Source organism: Notamacropus eugenii, chromosome 1 (genome assembly GCF_028372415.1).
Source record: "Notamacropus eugenii isolate mMacEug1 chromosome 1, mMacEug1.pri_v2, whole genome shotgun sequence".
NCBI lineage: Eukaryota > Metazoa > Chordata > Mammalia > Diprotodontia > Macropodidae > Notamacropus > Notamacropus eugenii.
Window position 1 is genome coordinate 233,281,847 of NC_092872.1, and position 23,927 is coordinate 233,305,773.

General features: G+C 40.1%; 1 protein-coding gene across 9 annotated transcripts in view; it reads left to right on the forward strand.

Moving 5' to 3' along the window:
* KCNMA1 (potassium calcium-activated channel subfamily M alpha 1) overlaps positions 1-23,927 on the forward strand; it is a 904,559-nt gene that overhangs the window by 867,919 nt on the left and 12,713 nt on the right. For 5 of the 9 annotated variants that reach the window (XM_072636150.1, XM_072636173.1, XM_072636181.1 and 2 more), the window contains 3 exons: positions 11,940-12,134; positions 13,867-13,985; positions 15,544-18,307. In XM_072636150.1, coding sequence (XP_072492251.1) covers positions 11,940-12,134; positions 13,867-13,985; positions 15,544-15,793 — 564 coding nt within the window. In that variant the 3' untranslated portion in view covers positions 15,794-18,307. Of the gene's footprint in view, positions 1-11,939; positions 12,135-13,866; positions 13,986-15,543; positions 18,308-23,927 lie in introns of those variants that run through there. The other 4 variants (XM_072636209.1, XM_072636218.1, XM_072636155.1 and 1 more) reach the window with 2 other exon arrangements.

Sequence of the window (23,927 nt, forward strand, 5' to 3'; positions counted from 1 at the left end):
TCCATTTAATCAGGTGTCTAAAAACTCGGAGAATATTGTCCCTCATAATTCAACTCCTGCTGTTTGCTGCCTCATTTGTGGAAGGAATAATCTGTCCATTCATCACACCCATTCCCAGAGTAACAGATAGGGATTCTACGGGTGCCATGTCATGGTGCTGTGCAAATCAACACCACAAATACCTCATGAGGGAGAGAATAATTACATTTATGCTTAGATAGCTCTGAGAAGAACATCACAATTTGGAAATTCATTCTTCAAGCTGAAGTCAGGGTCTGTTCACAGAGCAGGTGTGGGGAAACTTATAGTAAGTGATCATTAGGGTCAGATGACATGGCATGACATTGTCCCTTCTTCCCATGGAGACTTATTGCTGGTCCTTAAGGTTATGTTAACCCATAGTTCACCCATGCTTCTGACAAAGGTGGCTGAAGGAGCAGAGCCTGCCCTTGGATTCTAACATACAGTATTTCCAAATGTCATCTCGGAAGATCCTTTCTTACATAAACTCTGACTTTTGTCATAATCAATGTGGGGACAAGAGGAAACCTCCTTCCATCCAGTACTGGTAATAGCAGCCTACGTGCCCAGATCCCATTTGTCATCAGTCATCATTTGACCTCTGAAACTCAATTCTTACCAAATTATTGACCTAAAAGGCAATCTTGGCTCCCTCATTTTAGTGGTGGAGAAGAAAAAATAAACGTAATAAACCAACAATATTTTCTTATAAAATCAATTATGTGATATCATGTCTCTAGTCAATAACTGACTTATACAGTGATTTGAAATTCATGAAATACTTTATGTACACTATGTCATATGAACCTCAAAACAGCCATGCAAGGTTAACTGTAACAGATAATATTATTTCCATTTTATAGATGTAGAAATGCACTCAGAGAGGTTAAGGCATTTGCCTCATACCTTATGTGAGATTTGAACTTGAACTATATCCATTACAGGGGCAGAGCTGGTGCAGTGGACAGAGCACCAGTGCAGGAGCCAGGAGGACTTGAGTTCAAATTTCACCTCAGACACTTGACACTCACCAGCTGTGTGACCTTGGGCAAGTCACTTAGCCACAATTGCCTCCTGGGTCATTTCCAGTCATCCTGATGAATATCAGGTCACTGGATTCAGATGGGTCTGGAGGAGAAGTGAGGCTAGTGAGCTGGACAAGCCTCCTTCACTCAAAACAAAGTCAGGTGCAAGTCATGTAATCATTTTTCTGATGGCATGGTCTTCTTTGGCAACAAAGGATGACACACAATATCTATTACACCATGCTATCTCCCGATGTCTAGAATGAAGCCTACAAGTATGCTAGAAAGAATTCCAGATCTATAATTAGGAGGCCCAGGTTGTGTTTGTCCTTTGTTCTTGACGAGTACCATGACATATGGGAGATGATGACATGACTTGCAGTTGACTTTGATTTGAATGAGGGATGGCTGTGTAAGGTCACCAGCCTCACTTTTTTCTCCAGAGCTATCTAGGTTCAGTGGCCTGATATTCATCAGGATGACTGGAGATGGCTTAGGAGGCTCCAGTTCAAATCCAAACCCAACCCTTTCAAGCTGTTAGTTTCAGCAAGTAGCTTAACTTCCATCTCTCTGAGACCCAGTATTCTCAGCTATAAAATGAGGGATTTACATTAGGTGATCTACAAATTCTCTTTCAGTTCTAATCTATGATTCTGTTATGCTATATAATTTCTAAGCCTCAGTTTCCTTCTCTGTGAAATGGGCATAATTTCCATCACTGAATCTTCCTCACAGAATTGCAGTATATAGAGAGATCATCATGAACTTTGTACACTTGAAAGTACTTTGAGGGTAAAACGTTATTATATATGATATTATGTGTAATATAGAATTATACAGTAACTACATAATTTTCATCATCACATTAAATTGACCCTTCTACTGTCAGATACTCCAATTCAGTGAAGTAATGTAAAATGGGATATCCTCATGTATTAATCAATGTGGGCATTTGTTTTAATGGTAAAAAAGAAGCATATTTGTGGTCTTCAAAGGACTCTGCAAAATTTGAGGCTCGGAAGACTCAAAGTCAATATAGATATCCCCAAAATCTTCATGCCATTTAAAACTTTAATAATTAAAAAACAAAAACTATGCCATGGAGAGTTAACTCTTTATGCGCTCTGGTCCTTTCCTAGGCAGAGATCTGTAGCACTCTGGATGTTAATAGCCCAACCAGAATGAGCAAGAGTGCACATTGTTCAGGGAAGAAACTAACAGCATTTATAGTTAATACTCCTAGACATTAACACTAATGAGTTTGATTTTATGAATATGTGCTTGTGTGTATATATGTATTTAATGAAGTTCATTTTTACAGTCGAACTCAACTGGAAACCTGCCCCCTTCTCAAAAAAGGGGAGATGTAGATTGGTCCAATCTCTGGAATATGGTACATTGGAACAGGGAAGTTTCCCTTAATGGAGGAACCAGGGTTAGCTCATTCTCTAGAGACACTTAAGAACCATTACAAAAGTTTTTATGGCATACTAGTAATACTACAACTAGCTATTCAAATTTTAAAATTAAATTTTAATTTTTTAGTTAACAAAAATTTATTTTATCTCCCTCTCACATCCCAAAAATAAAATCTTTGCTAACAAATATTCATCCTCAAGCAAAAAATAAATTCATGCAATTACCTTGTACAAAAATGTATGCCTCATTCTGCATCTTGCATCTATCACCTCTCTGTTAGGAGATGGGTAGCATGCTTTAGCACCAGTCCTCCTCTAGCATCATAGTTGGCTATTATGCCAATCAGCTGTTAAATCTTTCAAATTTGTTTGTTTTTACAATGCTGGTATTGTATAACTTGTGTCTGCTCACTTCATTCTGCATCTGTTAATGGAAGCTTCCCAACTACTCAAAAGGAAATTCTCCCATTTCCCTTCTGCCCAGAGCAAGGCAGGTACCATCCACTGAATTCATACTTTAGTTGAAAAAAAAGTACCTCCCATGCATTCTTTCATTTTATCTTCTTAGAATCATTACCATAGTGGCTTGACCTTGGGCAAGGTCATATGGTCTTATGGAAGGAGAACTAGCCTTGAATTCAGAGGGGTTATGTTCTAGTTTCAGTTCTTCCAGTGAATCCAGAATTATTTTATCTCCCTGAGCTTCAGTTTCCCAACTATAAAATGGCAATTCCTCTCAAAACTCCTAAGGATATGAATAAGAAAAATTGGAAACTTGAGGGTAAAAGTACTCTTGAAGCAAAAGTCACAATATGCAAAATGACTCTTATTATGTATTGTCTTATTTCTACAAAAGATTTGAAATGTGGGGTATTTTTGGGAGGGAGGAGGAAGGAAGAGGACCCTTAAAGCAGTGAGCAATTAATGGCTACATAGGGAGGCTAAAAGAAGGAAAAAGTAGAAGAAACAAAGACTTACCTGGAAGAATTATTATCAAAATAACATATTTTGGGGAAGACACCCCATAACCAGGACTACCCCAAGAGCAGGGTCTCTTGGTCAGTTTCACAGTTTGCATAGAATCAGTCATGGGGCCATCAGCCTTTGAATTCTGCCATGCAGTCATTGTCATAGAATTTGAGTTAGAAAGAACCTCATTAGTCATATGAGAGTTCAGCCTCTACAAAAAACGGAATCTCCAACATAACAGACCCAACAAGTACTCAGCCAGCCCGTGCTTGAAGACTCCCTCAGAAGGGAAATTCATCACCTTTCGAGGTAGCCTGTGTTACTTTTACCAAGAACTTTTCCTGATATCAAGCCTAAATTTGAAATTCTCATCCATTCTTGGTTCTGCCCTATTGGGGCAAACAGAAGGAGGATCATATTTCTTCTTCTTCCATGACATCCTTTCACATACTGGAACACAGCTATCATGCCTCCCCTGAGGCTTTTTTTCTTCCAGGCTAAATAAAATATGCCCAGTTCCCTAGTCTCCCCTCATATGACAAGGATTCAGGATTCTTCACTCTCTTCACCATCATCCTCTTCTGAACACTCGCCATGTTCTCAAACCACAGTGCCCAGAACTGAAAACAATACTCCAAGAAAGATATGACAAGGGTTGACTACAATGAGATGATCACTTTCCTATTTCTAGAAGCTATGCTGATGTTCATATAACCCAAGGTCGTATTAGTTCTTTTGGCTGCCACATCAACCTGGTGATTCACGATGAACTTGCAGTCCATTAACCCCTCTCTCTCAGTTCTCTTTCAGAGCAACTGCTATCTAGATCTTCCCCTAACTCCTACTTGGAAGCTGTTCTGTAAGATTTTACCTCTGTCTCTACTGAATTTCATCTCAGTAGACTCAGTCCAATGCTCTCACTTTTCAAGATCTTTGGGGATCCTGACTCTGTTGTCCAACATGTTAGCTATCTATCCCTGCCAGTTTTGTGTCACAGAAAATTTGATGGGCATGTCATCTTTGCTCTTATCCAAGTAATTGATACAAATGTCAAACAGCACATTGTCAAGTACAGGTCCGTGAGGTACTCCACTGGAGACTGGTTTCCACACTGACATTAACTATCAACAACTACTCTTTGAATTGTCCTATTCAATAGATTCCCCTCCACCCAGTCCTCATGATGTAACAATGCTTAATCCTTAGGTCTGCTTACCAACCTAATCTAATGCAACCAGTCTAATGAGAATTTATTAAATGTCTGCCATGTTCAAAGCATTAGAGCTAAAATGAAGGGGGAAAAAGGGTTCTGCCCTAAAGGAGTTTTTGAATGCAGTGGAAATTGGGGGAGAATATAACATGTAGACAAATAATTGGGAGTGTTTCATTCATTCATACTTGTATCTTCAGTGCCTGGAATATAATAGGACTTAATAAATACTTATTGATTGATGAATGGATTGATAAGCATATATATATACATATATATAAATACACATGTATCTATATAGGTGTATGTATACATATATATGTATGTCTGTATGTGTTTATATATACATATACACACATATATGTATACATATATATATATTATGATTTGAGGAAAGGACAGAGGGGAATAACTATGGTGATCAGGAAAGACTCTTTGTAATTCAAAGTAAGTCCTGTTGTCAGGCAAGAGAAAGCTGAAGCCACTCTATGGCTACTGTCTGAGTGGTAGAGATGCTGGTTTTGGCCTGATGGGTTTTTAGGTGTGGAATAGGAGTGTCTACTCAATTTAGAATGCAGGACCACAGTCTTATAATAAAAAAAAACCCTCGCATTCATATAGGACACATTTTACACAGTACTTATACAGTATAGAGTTTGCTAAGTGCTTTCACAACATACTACAGTGGAAAGAATACGAAGTCTACAGTCATAGAACCTGGGTTCATATTTTGCCTCAGATGTTTTCTATGTGACTCTGAATAAGTCACTTCATCATTTTTCCTCAGTTTCTGTAAATGTTACAAAATGTTCCAAAAAGTGAGGTACTTACCTCACAGAGTTGTTGTGAAGACTAAATGATATGATATACGTAAAGTGCTTTGTAAACCTAAAAGTGCTTGTGTAAATGTTAGCTCTCATTCTTGTTATTATTATTTACCCTCTATGAGATTTTGGGCAATTTACTCAAACACTCTGTGCCTCAGTTTCCTCTTCTGTAAAATGAGGAGGTTGGCTCTTTCCAGACATATTATTCTATGATTCCCAGTCCTATGAAGTTTGAAAAAGGACTGTCACTACCCCTGTTTTAGAGATGAAGGAAATCGTAGCTCCCAGAAATGACATGGTTCTATAGTCATATTCCGAGGACATAGCCAAGTATGGACTCAAACCCAAGTCTCCCAGTTCTAATCCCATGGTCTTCCCTATTTCCCCTCCCCCCATGCTGACTCTTAAATCCAATATGGCCCAAAGTAGATGGAAAATAGCAAATGACTCTCTCTCGCAAGGAAAAAATTGCTAAAAATAAAAATCTACACCATGAAAACTGGCAAATATAAAAAATGGCAGCTATGACATGGAAAATGACAATTTTAGAGCAATTATAAACGCAAGGCAAAGTGCCATTAAAGTTAAAGCAATGTTATTAAAAGATGTGTTAATTTTCAGTTAAATTTTCTATAAAAGACCAATTAGTTTAAAAGGCTTGACAGCGTTAACTATGAAACATAAGCTCTGGTAATTATACTTTACAGAAAAAAGAATGCTCCAGCACACTAGAGAACAGCCCCAAACACTTTCACCCAACCGGAGCTGCCTCAGCCTTCAGTACTCAGGCTAGATGGCACTGCGGGCTCAGATATCCATGTCTGAATTTGCTTGTCATTCATACAGTGGTTGGTGTTCCTTTGGCTGTTCAGTGCTTTGCCTTCTCTCAGAAATCACAGAAAGAGTGAATGCCAGTGCCAGGAAGGCCTTTGACATCATCAAGTCTAAGGCTCTCCTTTTACAGATGAGGAAATCAACCCAGAGAAGCTGTTACTTGCCTAAGGTCACACAGCTTATCAATGACAATGTTCATTCTATCCCTTTGCCCTCACAGGCAACAGACAAGATTTTTGTGCTATCTGTGGCCTGCTAGGCAAAATTCTGTAAATTATTTTGTAAATTACCCATAAATTATTTACAGGTGCTTTAAAGAAGGCCAGAGACCAAAGGGTAGATTCCATGGGGCCTCAGTCTGGAGTGAATCCAATAAACACTTATTAAGGGTAGCTAGCAGGCACATTTGATGGAGCACCAGCCCTGAGTTCAAATGCAGCTTCAAATATTTACTAGCTGTGTGACCCTGGGCAAGTGACTTAACCCTGATTGACATCCCCTGCCCCAGAAAAATAAACAATTATGAAGTGCCTACTGTATGCCAGAGGCAACATGGTACAATAGTAAAGAACTTACTTATGAGCCAGGAGAACATGACTTCAGGTCTGCTTCTGACATATTACTGGCTGGTTGACCATGGGGAAATAATTTAATGACCCAGGGTTCTTTGCAACTCTCTAAAATGCTAAGTTCCAGAGGAGTTACTGTCATCACTGGTAGAGGGAGCTTCTTCATCTAAAAGTGCCTCATCCTCTATCAATGAAATCCTCAGTCTTGTACTTTTCAATAGGTGATGGAGATGTATAGACAAAAATGAAAGAATCATTCCCCGCAAAATGCTAACAATCTATTGGGAGAGAAACTAGCATCAAAATAAAAATACTAATAATAGTTAGCAATTACAGAGCAGTTTAAAATTGGCAAAGCACCTTATGTTATCTCATTTGATCTGCACAATTACTCTGTGAGGTAGGTGCTATTATTATCCCCATTTAACAGACGACAAAACAAAGGCTTATAGAGGTTAATTGACTTGTTCAAGGTCCCACAATTAGTATCTGTTTCCAAATCTAGTGCTCAGTCTTTGTTGTTGAGTCATTTCAGTCATGTCTGACTCTTCATGACCCCATTTGGACTTTTCTTGGCAAAGATAGTGGAATGGTTTGCCATTTCCTTTTTCAGATCATTTTACAGATGAGGAAACTGAGGCAAACAAGGTTAAGGGTCACATAGCTAGTAAGTGTCTGAGGCCAGATTTGAATTGAGGTCTTCCAGGCTCAGTGCTCTATCCACTGCACCACCTACCTGTCCTATCTACTGAGACAATTAATTTGACAACGATGTCAATTTTGGTTTTTTTAAAGTAATTTTATTTGGGGGAGAAACTAACAACTCAGAGGGGAAGGTCGGGAAAGGCCCTTTATAGGAGAGGGCCCTTGAGCTAAGTCTTGAACTAGGGAATTCAAGAAGCAGAGATGAAGAGGGAGAATGTTCCAGAAATGTCTGGAGGATAGACTGGGTAAATTCAGGAAGGCAGAAGATGGAATAACACTTATGGGAAAAAGACCAGGTAGGTTGGAATATTGCAGCACCCAAGTGCATGAGAAGTCCTGCGAGATCAGTGGGGATAGACTGATTGCAGCCAGTACATGAAGGACTTTAAACATCCAAGAATGGTGTTTGCACAGAGACAGGGAGAAGGTAGCTACCTTCTTGACCAGGGGAGTGACAGACTGGTCAGACCTGTGGCTTAGACATATCAATTTAAATCTGTGTAGAGAGTGGTTTGGAAAGTCTTCAGACCTAATTTTGGGTCTAACACTCCCCCAAATGGGAATGTCTACTGATAGCAGGAACAAAGACAGTATCAGGTACAAGGCACAGGGCTAACTTGGACAAATGCCTTTCCCTCTTCACACCGTGGTTTCCTTCCAAGGTTTTTTTCCCAGCTCTAAATCTAAATCTATGATTCCTTGTTCTCCTAAAAGGAACGTTCATTAGTATTGGCTTCATTAATTGTCTCTTATCAAGCTTGCTGTCCACTCAGATACCCAGATCTTTTTTTCGGACAAGTTGTTCTCTATTCATGCCTCCTCCATTTTGAAAATGTTGAACTCAAGCATAAGACTTTCCATTTGTCCCTATTAGAATTCATGTTATTTGATTTGGCCCAATGTTTTGGCTTGTTGGAATATTTGTGAATCCCAACGGTGGCATGAGATACATCTGTTATCTCCCCAATGGTATGTAATTTAGAAACCTGAGAAGCCTGCCATTCTATGACTTTATCCAAGACATTGATAACAAGTCTAAAAGGGTTAGTTACAGAACCTGATCTAGCAGCTTGGTAGCCCTGTCAAAAAATAAATAAATCTGGAATGACTCTATTAGAAAAGACTTCTCCATATTTCATGTGACCAAGAATGAGCAGAAATGATGATAATAAGGGAAGGAAAGGAAGGGAATAAATATTTATTTAGCACCTATGTGCCAGACACTGTGACAGGCACTCTGCCAAGCACTTCAAAAATATTATCCTAGTAATTATCTTATCAATAATAATAATAATAATAAATAGCTAGCACTTATACTTTAAGGTTTGCAAGTCATATATGTATATGTATGCATATCTCTTTTATTGTCTCATTTGATTCTCACAATCCTATGAGGTAGGTGCTGTTATGATCCCCATTTAACAGAAGAGGGAATTAAGACTGAGAAAGCAAAAGACACTTGCCTAGGGACATACAGCTAGTAAATATTTGAGGCGAGATTCAAACTCAAGTCTTCTGGATTATGTACTATGCCACTTAACTGCCTTTAAATTGAAAATCATCTGTTTCTATGTTGGCATGCATACTCTGAGCTTTTCTAATAACAATTTGAATCATTTTCTCTGGGCAGCTCTCTTGGGGCAGCAGTAAGCAAGGCAGGAAATGCAATTAGATGCCTACCCCATGCTTGTCCTAGCATGGTTTTACTAGCATACTGTTGCAGAGATAGTGATGAGGTTGTGAGGAACAGGACACAGCAGCTATCAACATGCATGTTCTAGCATGCATGAAACTCCAAGTTTTATCATTTATGTGTTCTAAATAGATTGGACTGCTCCTCACAGCTTTGTCATCACCCACAAAGAGACTTGGAGCTTTTCTAATAATGGTTTGGATCATTTTCTCTGGGCAGCTCTCTTGGGGCATCAGTAAGCAAAGCAGGAAATGAAATTAGATACCTGACCTGTGCTTGTCCTAGCAAGGTAGCATAGATATACTAGCATCCTGTTGTGTAAATAGTGATGACATTATGGAGAAAGGGACACACTGGCTATCCAAATACATTCCTAGCATGTTTTAAGTCCCAACTTCTGTTATTTATGTATTACTCTAAATAGACTGAACTAGTCCTTAGAGTTTTGTCATCATCCACAAAGAGACCTACAGACCCAAATTATACACCTCACACGAGTCACGGAAAGGGTTGCTTTGCACCTGATTGTTTGGGAACCAGAGGCAGAAAGAAAGATGTTGTGTAGGCAAGCTTACAGCATTATCTTTAATTATGACTCAGACTTGCATAGAACATAAGATTTATAAAGCACTTTCATCACAATAGCTCTGAAGTAGGGTTGGAGAGACACTGTTATAACCATTTTGTAAAAGAGGCCACATGATCTCAGAGAGGTTAAGAGGACTCATCTACCATCATGGTAGTGAACCAAGCTGAGAACTGAAACCTAGCCTCTTGAGTCTAAAGTGAGTGCCTTTTCCACTGTATACATCATGTCTCCTTTTTAAAATCCAACATGCCCTACCTATGACAATGCTGTCTATTCCGAGTGAGCACAATTGAAGAGATAGAATTTTGAGTTACAGGACCAGCCTGAGATATAAAGTATGTGTCACTATCAAAAGACATGAGCAGCATAAAATTTGGTCACGCAACTTTAGAGTGACTCACTCAGAAATCCTGCCTTTTGATAAACAATTTTGAAGACATTGTTCTCTGTGACAATGAACAACCCACAATTTCGTAACCAGGTTATTTCACTGCTTACTCCAGCACAGGGCTAAGCATACAGTAGGCACCCAATACAGATTACTGACTGATCAGCTGAAAAGAGTAGGCCATTTCACAGTAATGTATTACAACACTGACAGAAGAAAAAACTGTTGAGGTCAGGTCCTAAAGATGTGACAAAAAAATGGATCTTACATTTTTGACAAGAAAAACTATTTTGCAGTTAACTTTAAGGGAAGATCATGGAGTGACAGAATTTTTATAGTAAGTAAGAGGCCTTAGCAGTCAGCATAAGAAGAACCTGAGGTCTGAGACGTGTTCAGAGATTTGCTGATTTTGGCAGAGATGAGATTAGAACCCCTGTCTTACTTCTAGTCTCCTACCTTCTTTGCCAGGCAATGAGACTAAGGAAGTGTCCTTCAAAACATTTGTTAAAGCAGTGATGTGGTTGCCCCTTCTGAAAAATCTCTTTCATCTTTTCTTGTCCCCCAATTTTCCCCAGGAAAGGAGGTAGTGTGATGTAGGGGAAAGAACCCTGAACCTGGGGGTCAGGAGAATTGAATTCGAATCTTAATTCTTACAGTAATTAGCCTTGTGACTTTTCAAGTCACTTCACTCAATTCTCTGGGCCTCACTTTCCTCACTTGTAAAATTACAGAGTTGGGTTTGATTATCTTCAAAGTCCAATCAAGTCCTGACATTCTGTTATAGAAATCTCATCAAGGCAAGAAATGGTTTAATCTATTTGATCTCAGATACTTCTTTGGGCACCTTTCACACTGGACTATGTCACTTTAACTAAGTTTGAAAGGCACTCATTTGGCATGAAATGAATTTTTAAATGCCCATTGTTTTCCTCATAGACCAGTGATTTTATGGATTTTGGCAAAGTGTCAGTGGAGAGGAAGCCTTCCTTAATAAGCCACACTTAGCCTAGACCCTAGAGGTTTTAAAAGGAAACAGCAGGATTCCAGCTCATCATAAATTTATCTGGCACAGATTCAGGGTATTTAAATTGATACACACGTCTATGTCTGAACATTAGCAGAACATGTCCTAAATTGTTTACCACATGGCCTCAGGATGGCTCCCAGAGGCCTGGCCCAGTGACACATAATAACATCAGCAGAGTATACTAGCCGTTGTCTCTCCGGTGCATTGGTGGCCAGTCACTAGAGCTAACCCAGTCTTTCTTGACCTCTAAGCTGGGGTAAATAATGCCTTCAGAGCCCAAGCAAAGCTTCCCCAAAGAGCCCGAGTTTTATAATTCCATTTCCTTAAGCTCCTTGTTAGCCATGAAGGGATAAGAAATGAAGGCCGTTCTTGCCTTGCCACTAACACCAATTATGGGAAACATAAATCATTCAAATTTTAGTTCTTTAATAAAAATCTGCCTGAATGGGTCTTTAAAAGGAAGGCTCTAGTGTTGGAGCCTAATGGAATAGAAGGGAATAGAGGTAATTGGAGGCTGCTGTCTTTTCACTTCCAACATAAAATTATTTGAAGAGACAGGACAGGACTTTGAACAGGAGAGACCCAGAAAAGTTGTAATTTTAATGTCTGCTGTTGTGACTTTAATGGTGTTTTTGCTTAAGGAGAGTTTCTTTCATGTCCCTAGACATACTTCAATGACAACATCCTTACCCTGATCCGGACGCTGGTCACGGGAGGAGCGACTCCAGAGCTAGAAGCCCTGATTGCTGAGGAAAATGCCTTACGAGGTGGCTACAGCACCCCTCAGACACTGGCCAACAGGGATCGATGTCGGGTTGCGCAGTTAGCCCTTCTGGATGGGCCTTTTGCAGATTTAGGGGTAAGCTTCTGAGCCCCCTCCTCTGATCTGCCTCCTCTGCCCTGCCCCCCAATTTGTTAATGCCCTGGTTTTGCCATCACTTTTTAATGAAACAATAAGGAATCAGGTATTTCATTTCCCTTCCCTACTCTATTATCTGCTACCCTCTACCTGGTCAATGATCTATTTGAGACTTTTTTCTTTGAGATAGGTAGTTCCTGATTTTCACTTCTCCTAGAAATTCCACTAAATTCATTTATTATTCATCTCCTGCCTCTTAACTGGCCTCAGCTAGCCTTCCTCTGACTAGGCACGACCTTGGGTCAGTGTTGACAAAGACCAATGCATCTATGCAAAAGTCCCAGGTGCCAGTCTAGATGTTTCAGCTGAAGTAAATGACTGCAATTTATAGAGCCCTTAAGATCTGGAACTGGAAGGGACCATCTAGACTACAAATGAGAAAGCCATGACCAATAAGGAGCAAGTGACTTTGTCAAGGTAACACAGGCCTTAGAAAAGGTAGGATTCAAACCCATGTCCTTTTAGCCTTTTTTGCACTGGCAGTTACCAAGCTCTTTTCATCCATTATCTCAGTTGATCCATCCAATAAACTTTACCGGAAAGGAAGCATAAATATCACTAGTCCTCATTTTAAAATGAGGAACCTGAGTCTTAAAGAAATAAAAATGTTCTTCCCAATGTCCCCAAAATAGTCAATGGAGGAGCCAGGACACAACTCCAGGTCTTCAGAGTTCCATCCCAGCATTCTCTCTTTCTGCTGTGTCTTGCTATCTCAAACAAATACCTGGTGCCATCAGCCAATTCTCTTATGTGATTCTGTATGATGATGGTCGTAGTAGGATAAAATACTTTGCTGGGCAGGCATACATTTTGCCCCAGTTAAACCACTGGATTAGCACCAACTGTGAGATGTCATGTAGCTGCCTATAAAGATCCACTGAATTCACAATTCAGTTTCATAACAATTGGATTTGCTTTCATGTCCCATGTTGGCCAAATGATGGTTGTGTTTGCTGTGCCAGTCAGGTGGAAGGCAATTGTGAAATGATCAGAGCTGTGATTGCCAGTAATTCAGAATTCAGACCTTGGCTCTTGGGAAACACACTGCCTCCCACCCTCTCCTTGCCATCACTGAGGTCTGCAAATTGTGCTTTTCACACAGTCCTTACCTGCAAGTGAGTGTCACCCTCATGCTTGGTGGCATCTCTCCTCCTTACTGGGGTTTTAATTATCACTAGGGCAAGTTTTGACAACACCGTCAAATCAAGGAAAGCACAGCACAGTGGGTCCTTGAGAGCTAGAGCAAAGTTTAATCATTCTTTCAAAGAGACCGTATTTCTCTTCTTTTCCTGAGTGAAAGCTCTCAGTCCCCAAAGCTTTCTGCTTCCAATTAAAATCGGGCTTGCTTACTCTCCCACGTTCAACCAGGCCTGTTCAGGTGAAGTTGCTGGGGAACACTCCAGCTTGCGTCCATCATTTCCAAGAGATTGCCGCAATCAGCTATTAACTGCTCACCAAGTGAATGCTTTGTGGTTATCCCATTGGCACAGATGCACCATCGGAAGAGTCATACCTTTGTCCCTGAAAGGGTTCTTTAATATAGATTTCTTTCCTTCTTAATCTCTGTTCTCAGACAAATAAAAATTACATATGTGTGTATATAGATATATAATCTATATGTGAATACATACATATGTATATATGTTTTTCCTTTTCATATGTTGTTTCCCAGGATGGTGGTTGTTATGGTGATCTATTCTGTAAAGCCCTAAAGACCTACAATATGCTCTGCTTTGGCATTTATCGGCTGAGAGATGCCCATCTCAGCACACCGAGCCAATGCACCAAACGGTGAGTGCTTTCTGTTGTGGCTCTGAGACATGGAACAGTAGGTGCTCACTCAGATGGCACAGGGAGACAGCCATAGACGAGGCTCGTGTCTGCAGTGGAGAAATGGTTCTTCTTTGCCCCTCACCCCAAACCAAACCAGTGGTGATGCTTTCGGACAATTATCTGAGGTTGAGGTGTTGGGATAAGGAAAAAACATCAAGGAGAATGCTCATCATGTGCTATGAGCCAGAATAGGAAATACTGGTACACATACATATCTATAAAAATGTACCCTAGATCTCACCAGCTATGTCTGACTGTGTTTGCATAACCCCAAATATACATGTGTTTCATGTATTTATAGACCAAGCACCTGCTTATTAAATACATTTTACGTGTATCTTTTGCTTTAACATAGCCTAATTTCCTCCTGTATCTCTTCTTTTTTCTCTTCCCAGAGAGCCATCCCATATGTACTTTAAAAAAAAAATCTGAAAAATTCAGTTATTTGGGTATTTGGCATTGTATAGTATCTTTTCTACTATATTAAAAGATCACAGAATGATAGATTTGTGTTGAGAGGGAATTTAGAGTTCCTCTAACCTGACCCTTTCATTTTATGTAAGAGGAGGAAACAGAGGCTAGAAAGATTAAGTTATTTACCCAAAGTCACATAGGTACTAAGTGACAGAGGTGGGATTCCAAGCTCAAGTCATCTGACCTCCAAATTCTTTCCACTGTGCCAAAAGATCCTCAGGGGATAAGACCATGTGTTATACTCCTTGACCATTTAGAATGCCCATTGATGTTTAGTTTAAGGGTCTGATTATTATGCTGACAGAAATGGATCCTTCCATCATATGTTCAACAGTGAGGGACCAGGGCTATCTGGGGATTTTGTGATAGACCTGTGAATAAAAGATATAGTCTGGGCCACTTGACTTTAAAATGGCAAATACCTTCCCCAATCAGAATAAAGCTAAGGTTTTTCTTCTTGTAAAATTGTAAAAAGTGCAGTGCAGGTACAGAAAATGGGTTTTGTGTAACTAACTACAGGAAAAAAAAAAGAAATGATCTGGGACTGTTTTTAAGAAACAGGGATTGGTTGAGCCAGAAAAGGAGGAATAAAAAAAAGCAAACCATACAAATCTGATCATATAAGTCATTTTCCCATATTCCACATTTTGGCTCCATACTTGTACCAAATATCTGAAAGTTGAGCGGGAGGCTGTTTAGGATAATCAAAATGTCAAAGGGTTAGAAAATTAGCTTTCATGGAGACAGGGGAATAGATGGGAAGGTTTCTTGAAGCTATTCATTAATGGATTAAACAGCAACAACTTCCAGGCAATGTACCTAAAACTGGGAATTAAAAAAACAAAACAAAACAGTTCCTGCCTCCAAGGAGCTTCCATTCTCCTGGGGAGACATCAATCTATAGAGATAAAGTAGATGGAAGAGAGTCTCAGAGGAGATCTCTGAAGAAAGGTAAAGTCTTCTCTGATTGAGTAAAGAAAAGAGGGTCAAACCTTCCTTATACTTCGAGTCTCCTTGAAGCCCCTTTCTCATTTTTTTTCAGATATGTCATCACCAACCCTCCCTATGAGTTTGAGCTCGTGCCGACCGACCTGATCTTTTGTCTGATGCAGTTTGACCACAATGCTGGACAGTCCAGGGCCAGCCTCTCTCACTCCTCTCACTCCTCCCAGTCCTCCAGCAAGAAAAGTTCCTCTGTTCACTCCATCCCCTCCACGGCAAATCGGCAGAACCGCCCCAAGTCCAGGGACTCTCGGGACAAACAGAAGTATGTGCAGGAGGAAAGACTTTAACATATATACCCACTCCCACCGTGTGTGAAACTGTACCTGCCATTCATCCCCCCAGTTGGTGTTCCCAACAGTAACTTCCCTTGTCCTCCCCTTCTAGTTCTCTCCCCCTTTTTATACACATATTTTGCATATGTATGATAGTGTGCATGTGACTGTCATTTTTATTTTACCACCATAAAACCCTTAAGCACAACAGCCACTAAGCAGACAGACGGACCAAAAGTTATTTATGAGTCTAGGGGAAAAAAATCATAGGCATGCTAAAAACATAAATAACTCACTGCAGAAATGGTTCTACAGATTAGTGAAGAGAGGTTATTCAGCATGAACACTCCTTAGCAAAGGCAGAGCTATACCGAGAAAGTTCTAGAATGGAGAAATGCTAATGCATCAGGGTGCTTTGGGGGTATATTTTTAAATACTCACAAGAATTCCATACATTTATTTGAAAGAAGCAAACAACAAAAAAAAAAGCTAGTGATTGTCTCCAATCTCCCAACTAAAACATTGTAAAACATTTCAGAGGCCAACCCTGTTTGCTTGAAATACTATTTTGAAGCATTTTGTCCAGCAAACTAACATCAGGGAATCCTTTTTTAAGGTCTTTCTGCTTCATGATTTTCTTTCTTTGGAAAACATTGCTATCCCACTTTTTTTTTTAAAGAAACAATAATAGTATTCCATTCATGGAGACAGCAAACTCTAGTAATTTAATTTAAGTAAAAAGGGGTCTAATTGCATATTGAATTGTTAGTCTGTCTCTGTGTGCTGCCACATAGAAAATTGTTTTTTCTTTTCCTTTTGACATTTGGGATGAAAAGCCATATGTATCATAAATATCAGATGTAAGTCATTAAAAACTGCCTTCCTGGGACTTTTACATCTTTTCAAAGGTGAATCACTCACCTTATGTACAGAATAAATAATGCTCAGAAAAGAGCAAGTATTTTTCCACATATCCTCAGGGTATCTTCACCATCCTCCCCTCCCCCACAACTTGGTTGATTTGTGTAGGCCCTGATCCCTGGCACTGTGTGGGTCTGATACAATGAGACAGCCAAGGAAGATAAAACAAGAAACCCATAATATTTTTCTAGCTCGCAGTGTGCAAAAGTAAATCAGAATATGCAACGGAGGCAAGCCCACAGAGACCACAGGCAGCCTGTACCCTTGAGGCATCATGACTTCTGGTAGCATTGTCCCCAGCTGTCCAAGGGAACTGAAGGGGTTAAAAAAATCCTGGCCTAGGTTTCTTTTTCATGTAGCACAAATTTTCTCCTTGCCTTGGCTCATCCAGAAAGACACTCATTAGCCAAAAGAAAAAGGAAGGGGAAAAAACCCCATACCCAAAACCCACCACCTACAGACCTAGTCAGGGAGGAACACAGTGGGCCAAAAACTTTTGGTGTATCCCCTTTTTTATGGTAGTTAGATAAAGGACATGTAAACTGCCTTCCCCCCCTCCCCAAAATGCAAAAGTCAGTGGTTTTCAGGCAGACTATTCACATACTAGTCACAGAAATGCTTCCTAAAAATCAGCCTATCCCACTGCAGCCAAGCTCTGGTATCTTTTGAGTTTGGATAGCTAGTGAGAAGAGTCTGGTATGGTGATGAGGAAAGCATGTTTCAGTTTGTTTGGGGATTTTTCCCCCAATTCTTTTAGATGGGGCTGGGCAGGGGTGGTGAACTTGGGGATGGGGAAGAGAAAAATGCCATAGCTGTACCAGCTTGGAAGAGGTTTAGGATTCATATTTCAAAGTATAGGTTTTTGATCCCCTACTCTCCCAAGCATGATATGTATATACATATATATATATACATACAAATATATATGTATATATATATATAAATATGCATATTTTTTGAGATTTGATTGCTGTGTGAATGGACAAACTTGGTGAGGCTTTGCCAGCAGGCACCTCCCTCAAACCATACCAGCACCAAGAAATAGGGGTAGTATTTGAACAGGGTTCAAAGCAATGATGGGTAGGGGGTGGGGGGAGTAATCACCTGCATATATATATTATATATATATATATATACTATATTCTATATATATTAAAATGGGTTAGAAACCCTGTGAGTGGAAGGTATTCTCCAATTATTTTCATTCAAATATATATATTGAGATGTATATTATATAATATTATCTATAGCTATATAGAACTCTATATACACTAGTTCTGGATCATGAAAAATTTTTCATGCATCTTTTGCAAAGAAGGTTATAAAGTTATGCCCTCAGAACACTGATAACTACAAGGATGTGCCAGTTAAAGTTGTCAACAGGAAATATGACAGTGTAAAAGCATTGTAAAACTTACAGAGCTTACTTCTCTCTCTAAAGTGCAACAAGGATGAATAGAATGGGCCAAGGTATGACAATTAATGGTTCTGCATGCCCTAGCCTCTGCTGTGGGTTTCCTTCTATAATGCTGTCCTTGTGAAAACTTGTGAAATTAAAAAAAAAAAACAACATCAAGAACATACAAAAAAAAGGAGTTACAGACTTTATTCTGTTATGGCTTTGTTTATTTTATTGTTATTTTTTGTGGTTTTTATTTCTCTTTGCTTCCTCCCCTCTCCCACAACTTCCTCTGTCCCTTCCCTCATCCCCCGTCTCCCAAGTGGCCAAGAGCAATACGGCTGCACTGCTGCTGCTGCTGCTGCTGGATTACCCCCCTCACCCCCACTACCTTCCCCCACCTCCATCTTCTCCATTCCCTCTCCCGGATGTTTTGGTTGTTCTTCTTGGGTTTTGGTTTTTTGGTTTTTCCCTTGGGTGATTCACCTCTCTCCAGCTTGCCTCTAATCTGCACGTGTCCTCACTGTCCCACCTTGGTACCTTGCTCAAAGTCCAAAGTCATTTCCCTTTCTTGAGACCAAGCTTCATTCAGTCCTCTCCCCAACCATCCCATCCTCTCCATCACCCGTCTGTCCACATCTTTGAACATCTCTCTGTTTATCTTGGCAACAGCTACCGAATCAAGTCATGATGCCAGTTGATAAACCTTTTTTTGGAAAACATGTGCAGCTTTTCCATCTGGCAAACCTGCTTCTATGTTAACTTTTTATTCCTTTTTTTTTAAACTATTTGGAAGCAGGAGGAACGATTTTGAATGACCAAAAGGAATGTTCACCCGTGTGTTAGTTTGCTATGCCCTTGATTTAGAAGTGATTTGACTAGACTATAAGACTTTGGTCCACTCTCAATTATTTAGACACTGGTTATTTGATTTGGGCATTAAATATGTACCTCTCTCCTACCTTTGCAATGTGTTGCTGCTCAAGGTGAATGCTAATCAGAGGCTGGGTGCACACGAAGGGGGAATTAATTCAATTTCAAAATAGCAGCAATAATAATGTGGCTCCTTGTTAGTGACTCTAATATGACTTGATGGGGATGAAGTGAGAACTCTCCTTAGAGATGGGATTTGGGGATTTTCTGTACATTTCGTTAAACTTGTGAGCTAACCCTGTTCTCCATTAACACAGATAATTGAGAGTTGACTCTATTTGTATAATGGTGTGTTCAGTGTTGCTGATGGAAGGAAATTCAATTTAACAAACATAAATTAAGTACTATTTTGTTTACTGAGGACTAAACCAGAGAGATAATTGTGGCAAAGTATGCGTTCCAAGAGCCGATAATGTCCTCTCCACCAGTCTTTGCTCTCCTCCCTCTGGTAGAATTTATACATTCCTCTTTCAGGGGTGTATGTATCTGTCTACTCAGGGAAAGGAGTGCATGTGCCTTGTACCTTCTCATATTCATTTCAAAGACAAAACAAAACAACAAAAACAAACAAGCATACAAACAAAAAACCCAAAAATAGGAGAGTAAAGAACCGCAAAGTTATTTTGAAAGAAAACAGTACCTTTTGAAGGGGATCACATTAGAAACTCACTTAATCACTTGCTCTAGTCTAAAATAAAAGATGTTTTCTACTCATTCAGTCCAATTTGCTTTGGCTTTGAAAAGAGCTCTTCAAATGATTTGATGGGATACAAGGTACCATAAGATCTTGTTCATCCTCAAATGGTAAGGACTTGGTTAAGTCATTAATTTTTTAGTGCTGGGGATGAAGCTGAAACTCTCGTCTGAGATAAGATTTGGGGATGGCCAATATTCCCCAGTGGCCAAATCTAGGTGTATAAGAAGAACATTCCTTAGCTCAAAAAATCAAATCAAATCAATGTTTGTGTAAAAATAGAGCCTCTTCCAAAAAAAGGGGATAAACAAAGATTTATGACCATGAACGTTCTAATGTTATTAATAAGTATAATAATTGCTACTTAACATTAACCCATTAGATTTCCTTTTAAAAGTGTGTTGAGCTTCTCTATCAATCCCTAGGCTGACACTGCTGATAGCTCCACCTTTCACCCTGGTGTACAGATTTTAAAATAAGAGAGAGATAGATGAACTGTGCTGTTTTGGAGAAGAAAGGGGACCACCATAGGTACAGATCAGTTAATTCACCTTAAGCACCTACTATGTACCAAACACTAAGACAAAAATGAAGCAGTTCCTATCCTCAAGCATCTTATGTTCTATTAGGAGAAACAACAGGCACCTAAAATAGATATAGTAGAATGTTATTTGAAGGAGTAAGATAAGGGCTCCTGGAAGGAGGTGATCACGTAAGGAGACTAGATGTGAAGGCTGGAACCCTTTGCTTGCTCTGCAGCAATAAGAAGAGAGAAAAGGTATCTGTGTTCTGCTGACAATGGTAGCAGTCTGTCACATTTCTCTAACAATATCCCTCTAGAAGAAGAGATGACGGGACAAAAACCTACAGGCTTTTCCTAAGACAAGTGATAGTGAAAACCAGTGTCTCAGTCAATTATACACAATTCCTTCTTTCTCAAAGCATAAAAAAGTGACCCTTAATTCAGATTTCTTTGTAGAGTGGGTCATGGGGAAGGGTTCCTGCTTTCTCTCTGTGGAAAATTCACTGCAATCTAAAACAATGTCCCCCCCCCGCCCCAAACACAAACAAAGATCTATCCACCATGCAGCTCTGGTTCTAACCCCAAAGGAGAAGAAATGGCAGAAGGACACAATATTGATGCTACAAATATGCAAGGCATGCTGCATTGTCAATCTAATCATACTTAAGACCCCCCCCCCCCCACTTCAAATAAAATGCTCTTCTCATTGAAAAACTACCCTGGAAGCAATGAACGAAGTTCCAAATAATGAAAATAGTCCAACTTCTGTGCAAATTGATCCCTTGTTCTATAGAAGAGGAAGGCTTGGTAGGCAATCACAGTGAAGACAGGAGGTTGGAGAAGAGAATGAAAAACTCATGAGACTCCAAATAAGAAGAACAAGGTTTTCAACAATTGGGTTTTGCCTTTAAAAGGCAGGAGCTCATTGTTATCCCTCTTATTTCCAATTGTTGTTTCTATCCAAAGAAAATCTTTCCTTTCAAATATTTTATCTCTAAGCTTCAGCTTATGGTATGGGAGAAACAGGTCCAATTACTCCAAATGCTTTTGCTGCATCTTTTTCCCCTCCCCCCTTTTCTGTTCTCAAGAGGAGTTATTGTGAAAAGACTAAATTGCACAGTGCTGTCAGAACCTGCAGAAGTAGCAAACAGACCCAAATACCTCTACCACGGAGCTGGTCCTTTGACTTCTAGATGGATACTCAGAAACAAATGGAGTGAAGATTTGGCCAAAGCAGGCTGGGGACTCAGTTGGATATAGATCAGGACTCTTTCTGATCTGTATCTTGCCATTGGACCCAGATGGCTCCATGGAGAGAATGAGGCTGGTGACTTTGAACAGCTCTCCCTCGCTCAGATCCAATTCACTTGCAAGTTATGACATCACCTTTTTGATGTCATAGTGCTCTTCAAGAATGAAGGACAAACAATGATCTGTGAGTTGTGGTAACTGCCCCACTGGGGGCCTAACTGGCAAGTTGCAGGAAGGATGGAATGAAGGAAGGAAGGAAGGAAGGAAGGAAGGAAGGAAGGAAGGAAGGAAGGAAGGAAGGAAGGAAGGAAGGAAGGAAGGAAGCAAGGAAGGAAGGAAGGAAGGAAGGAAAGGAAAGGAAAGAAGGAAGGAAGGAAGGGAAGGAGGGAGGGAAGAAGGGAGGGAGGAAGGAGTTTCATTGCCCAATTGGAATCCTTCCTTCCTTCCATCCCCCCTCCCTCCTTTTCTCTTTCCTTCCCTTCTTTACTTCTTCCTCCTTCCTTACCTTCCTCCTCTCCCTCCCTTCTTGCCTTCTGTCCACATAGGGAATCATACCCTTACCTGCAGGTTCTACCCAAAGGAATATAAAGTTTGATCACTGACATCAACCCAAGATATCTTGGGGTTTATGGACTGGCTTTCTTCTTTAAGGACCATGCCTCAAACTCAATTCACTCTGGCTCTCATTGATTGGTGAGCAATAGGTCTCAGCCCAAGCCACACTTGGTCATTATTTGGGCTCTGGTGCCTCAGAGTGAGTATGAATAGCAATTGTTTCTGTTTTGTGCAGAAACCTTTAGGGTCTTCCTCTTCTGGATATATTTTGCTTTTTGTTTTTTTGACTAGTTAAAAGAGGCCATTCTTTGCCTTATTTCTTACCTAGCCTTAATCTCTGAATGGGCATTGCCTCAGTCAGACTGAAACCTGGAAAAGATCTTAGTTTAAAAAGGCCAAGGTCTCCCACTGCATCCAGGGACATATCCAGTCATAATTTATGTCTTGCCATTGAACCCTAATGACTCTGGAGGAGAAAGTGAGGCTGGTGACTTTGTACAACCCTGCCTCACTTAAATTCAATTCACTTGCAAGTCATGACATCACCTTCCTGATGTCATGATCCTCTTCAAGAATGAAGGACAAACAACAAACAAACAAATGAGATCTAGGGATCCACATTTCCTATGGTAACCATGTCGAATTTTCCCAGAGAGCTTTGTTTCAGACTTCTTTGCCCTTATCATATTCTACCTAGGTATTTGTACACAGGTCATATGCTCTGCCTCTGCATACTACCTCCCCTCCACCCCCAGCATTAGATCTTAAGCCCCTGGAGGGCATGGTATTTTTCATCCTTGTGTCTTTAGCACCTAGCACAATGTCTTGCATAATAAATGCTAAATAAATGTTCATTGCATTGGGACTTTGTGTCAGTTGCCAGATAGTCAACCTATGGGGAAAAGGCATACAAAGATAGCAAAAAAATAGGGGGAGACTAAGCAATGTCTTCTTTGTGCCGATGACCTCTCATCCTCCTGGCATTGGACTCTTCATGGGAGAAAAACTTCACATTCAGAGATGCAGAGGAGAGTGTAAGGGGGTATGAGCCCTGTTTTCTCAAGAAGATCTCCTCCTGTTTCCACTTGGGGTAGGAGCTTCCAACTGTGTCCAGTTCTCTGATTCCTTGAATTAACCCCTACCCCAGGAAGGCTACATAGCTTCAGTTGTATAGATGATGCAACCAGGGGTATTTTCAACACAGAGTATAAAAACTGGTCAAACCTTACTTTGAAAAAAACTTTTTTTTTTTTTAATCTTTTGTACTAATAATTCTCTTGCCTGCCCTCTGCCATGCAGAGAGTACTCAGGTCTGCTCAGAAAACTAAATCCTTGCTCATCAAGTTCTTAGGTCCTTGGATCCAGCTTAGCAAGTGAAACCACTCTTCCTTCTCACCCCCATCTCCCAAAACACTTTCTTATTCAGAATTGTTACCTTGGTGGTCTGGGTTAGCTTCTTGTCTTTTTACTCCTCGTTGCTCCTATATAAGAACCAGAATGGTTGGCCTTTACAGATGTCTCATCCAGATGTCTGCCAGGGTCTGTCCTCTATTTTTTATCGGTAACTGGGACCCTTAGAGCTACCTTCTTTCATCTCTGTTAATTCCATTGCTATAGGGAAGGTATGGAATGGCACTTATCCCACATGGGCTTCTCTCCAATATTATAATCTTTCTTATATTGATCTGGTGGTAAGAACATGCCAAGAATGGGTAGCTGGAGAAAACTGCTAGAGTGGAAGCATGAGACATCAGGATTTCCTCCTTTTCTCATGTAGATATCTCATACAAAACAGTAGGCTCTACCAGCTGGATGGTATATCATCTCTCACCTTGAAAAGCCTGAAGAAACTTTATCATGATGCTCTTATGTG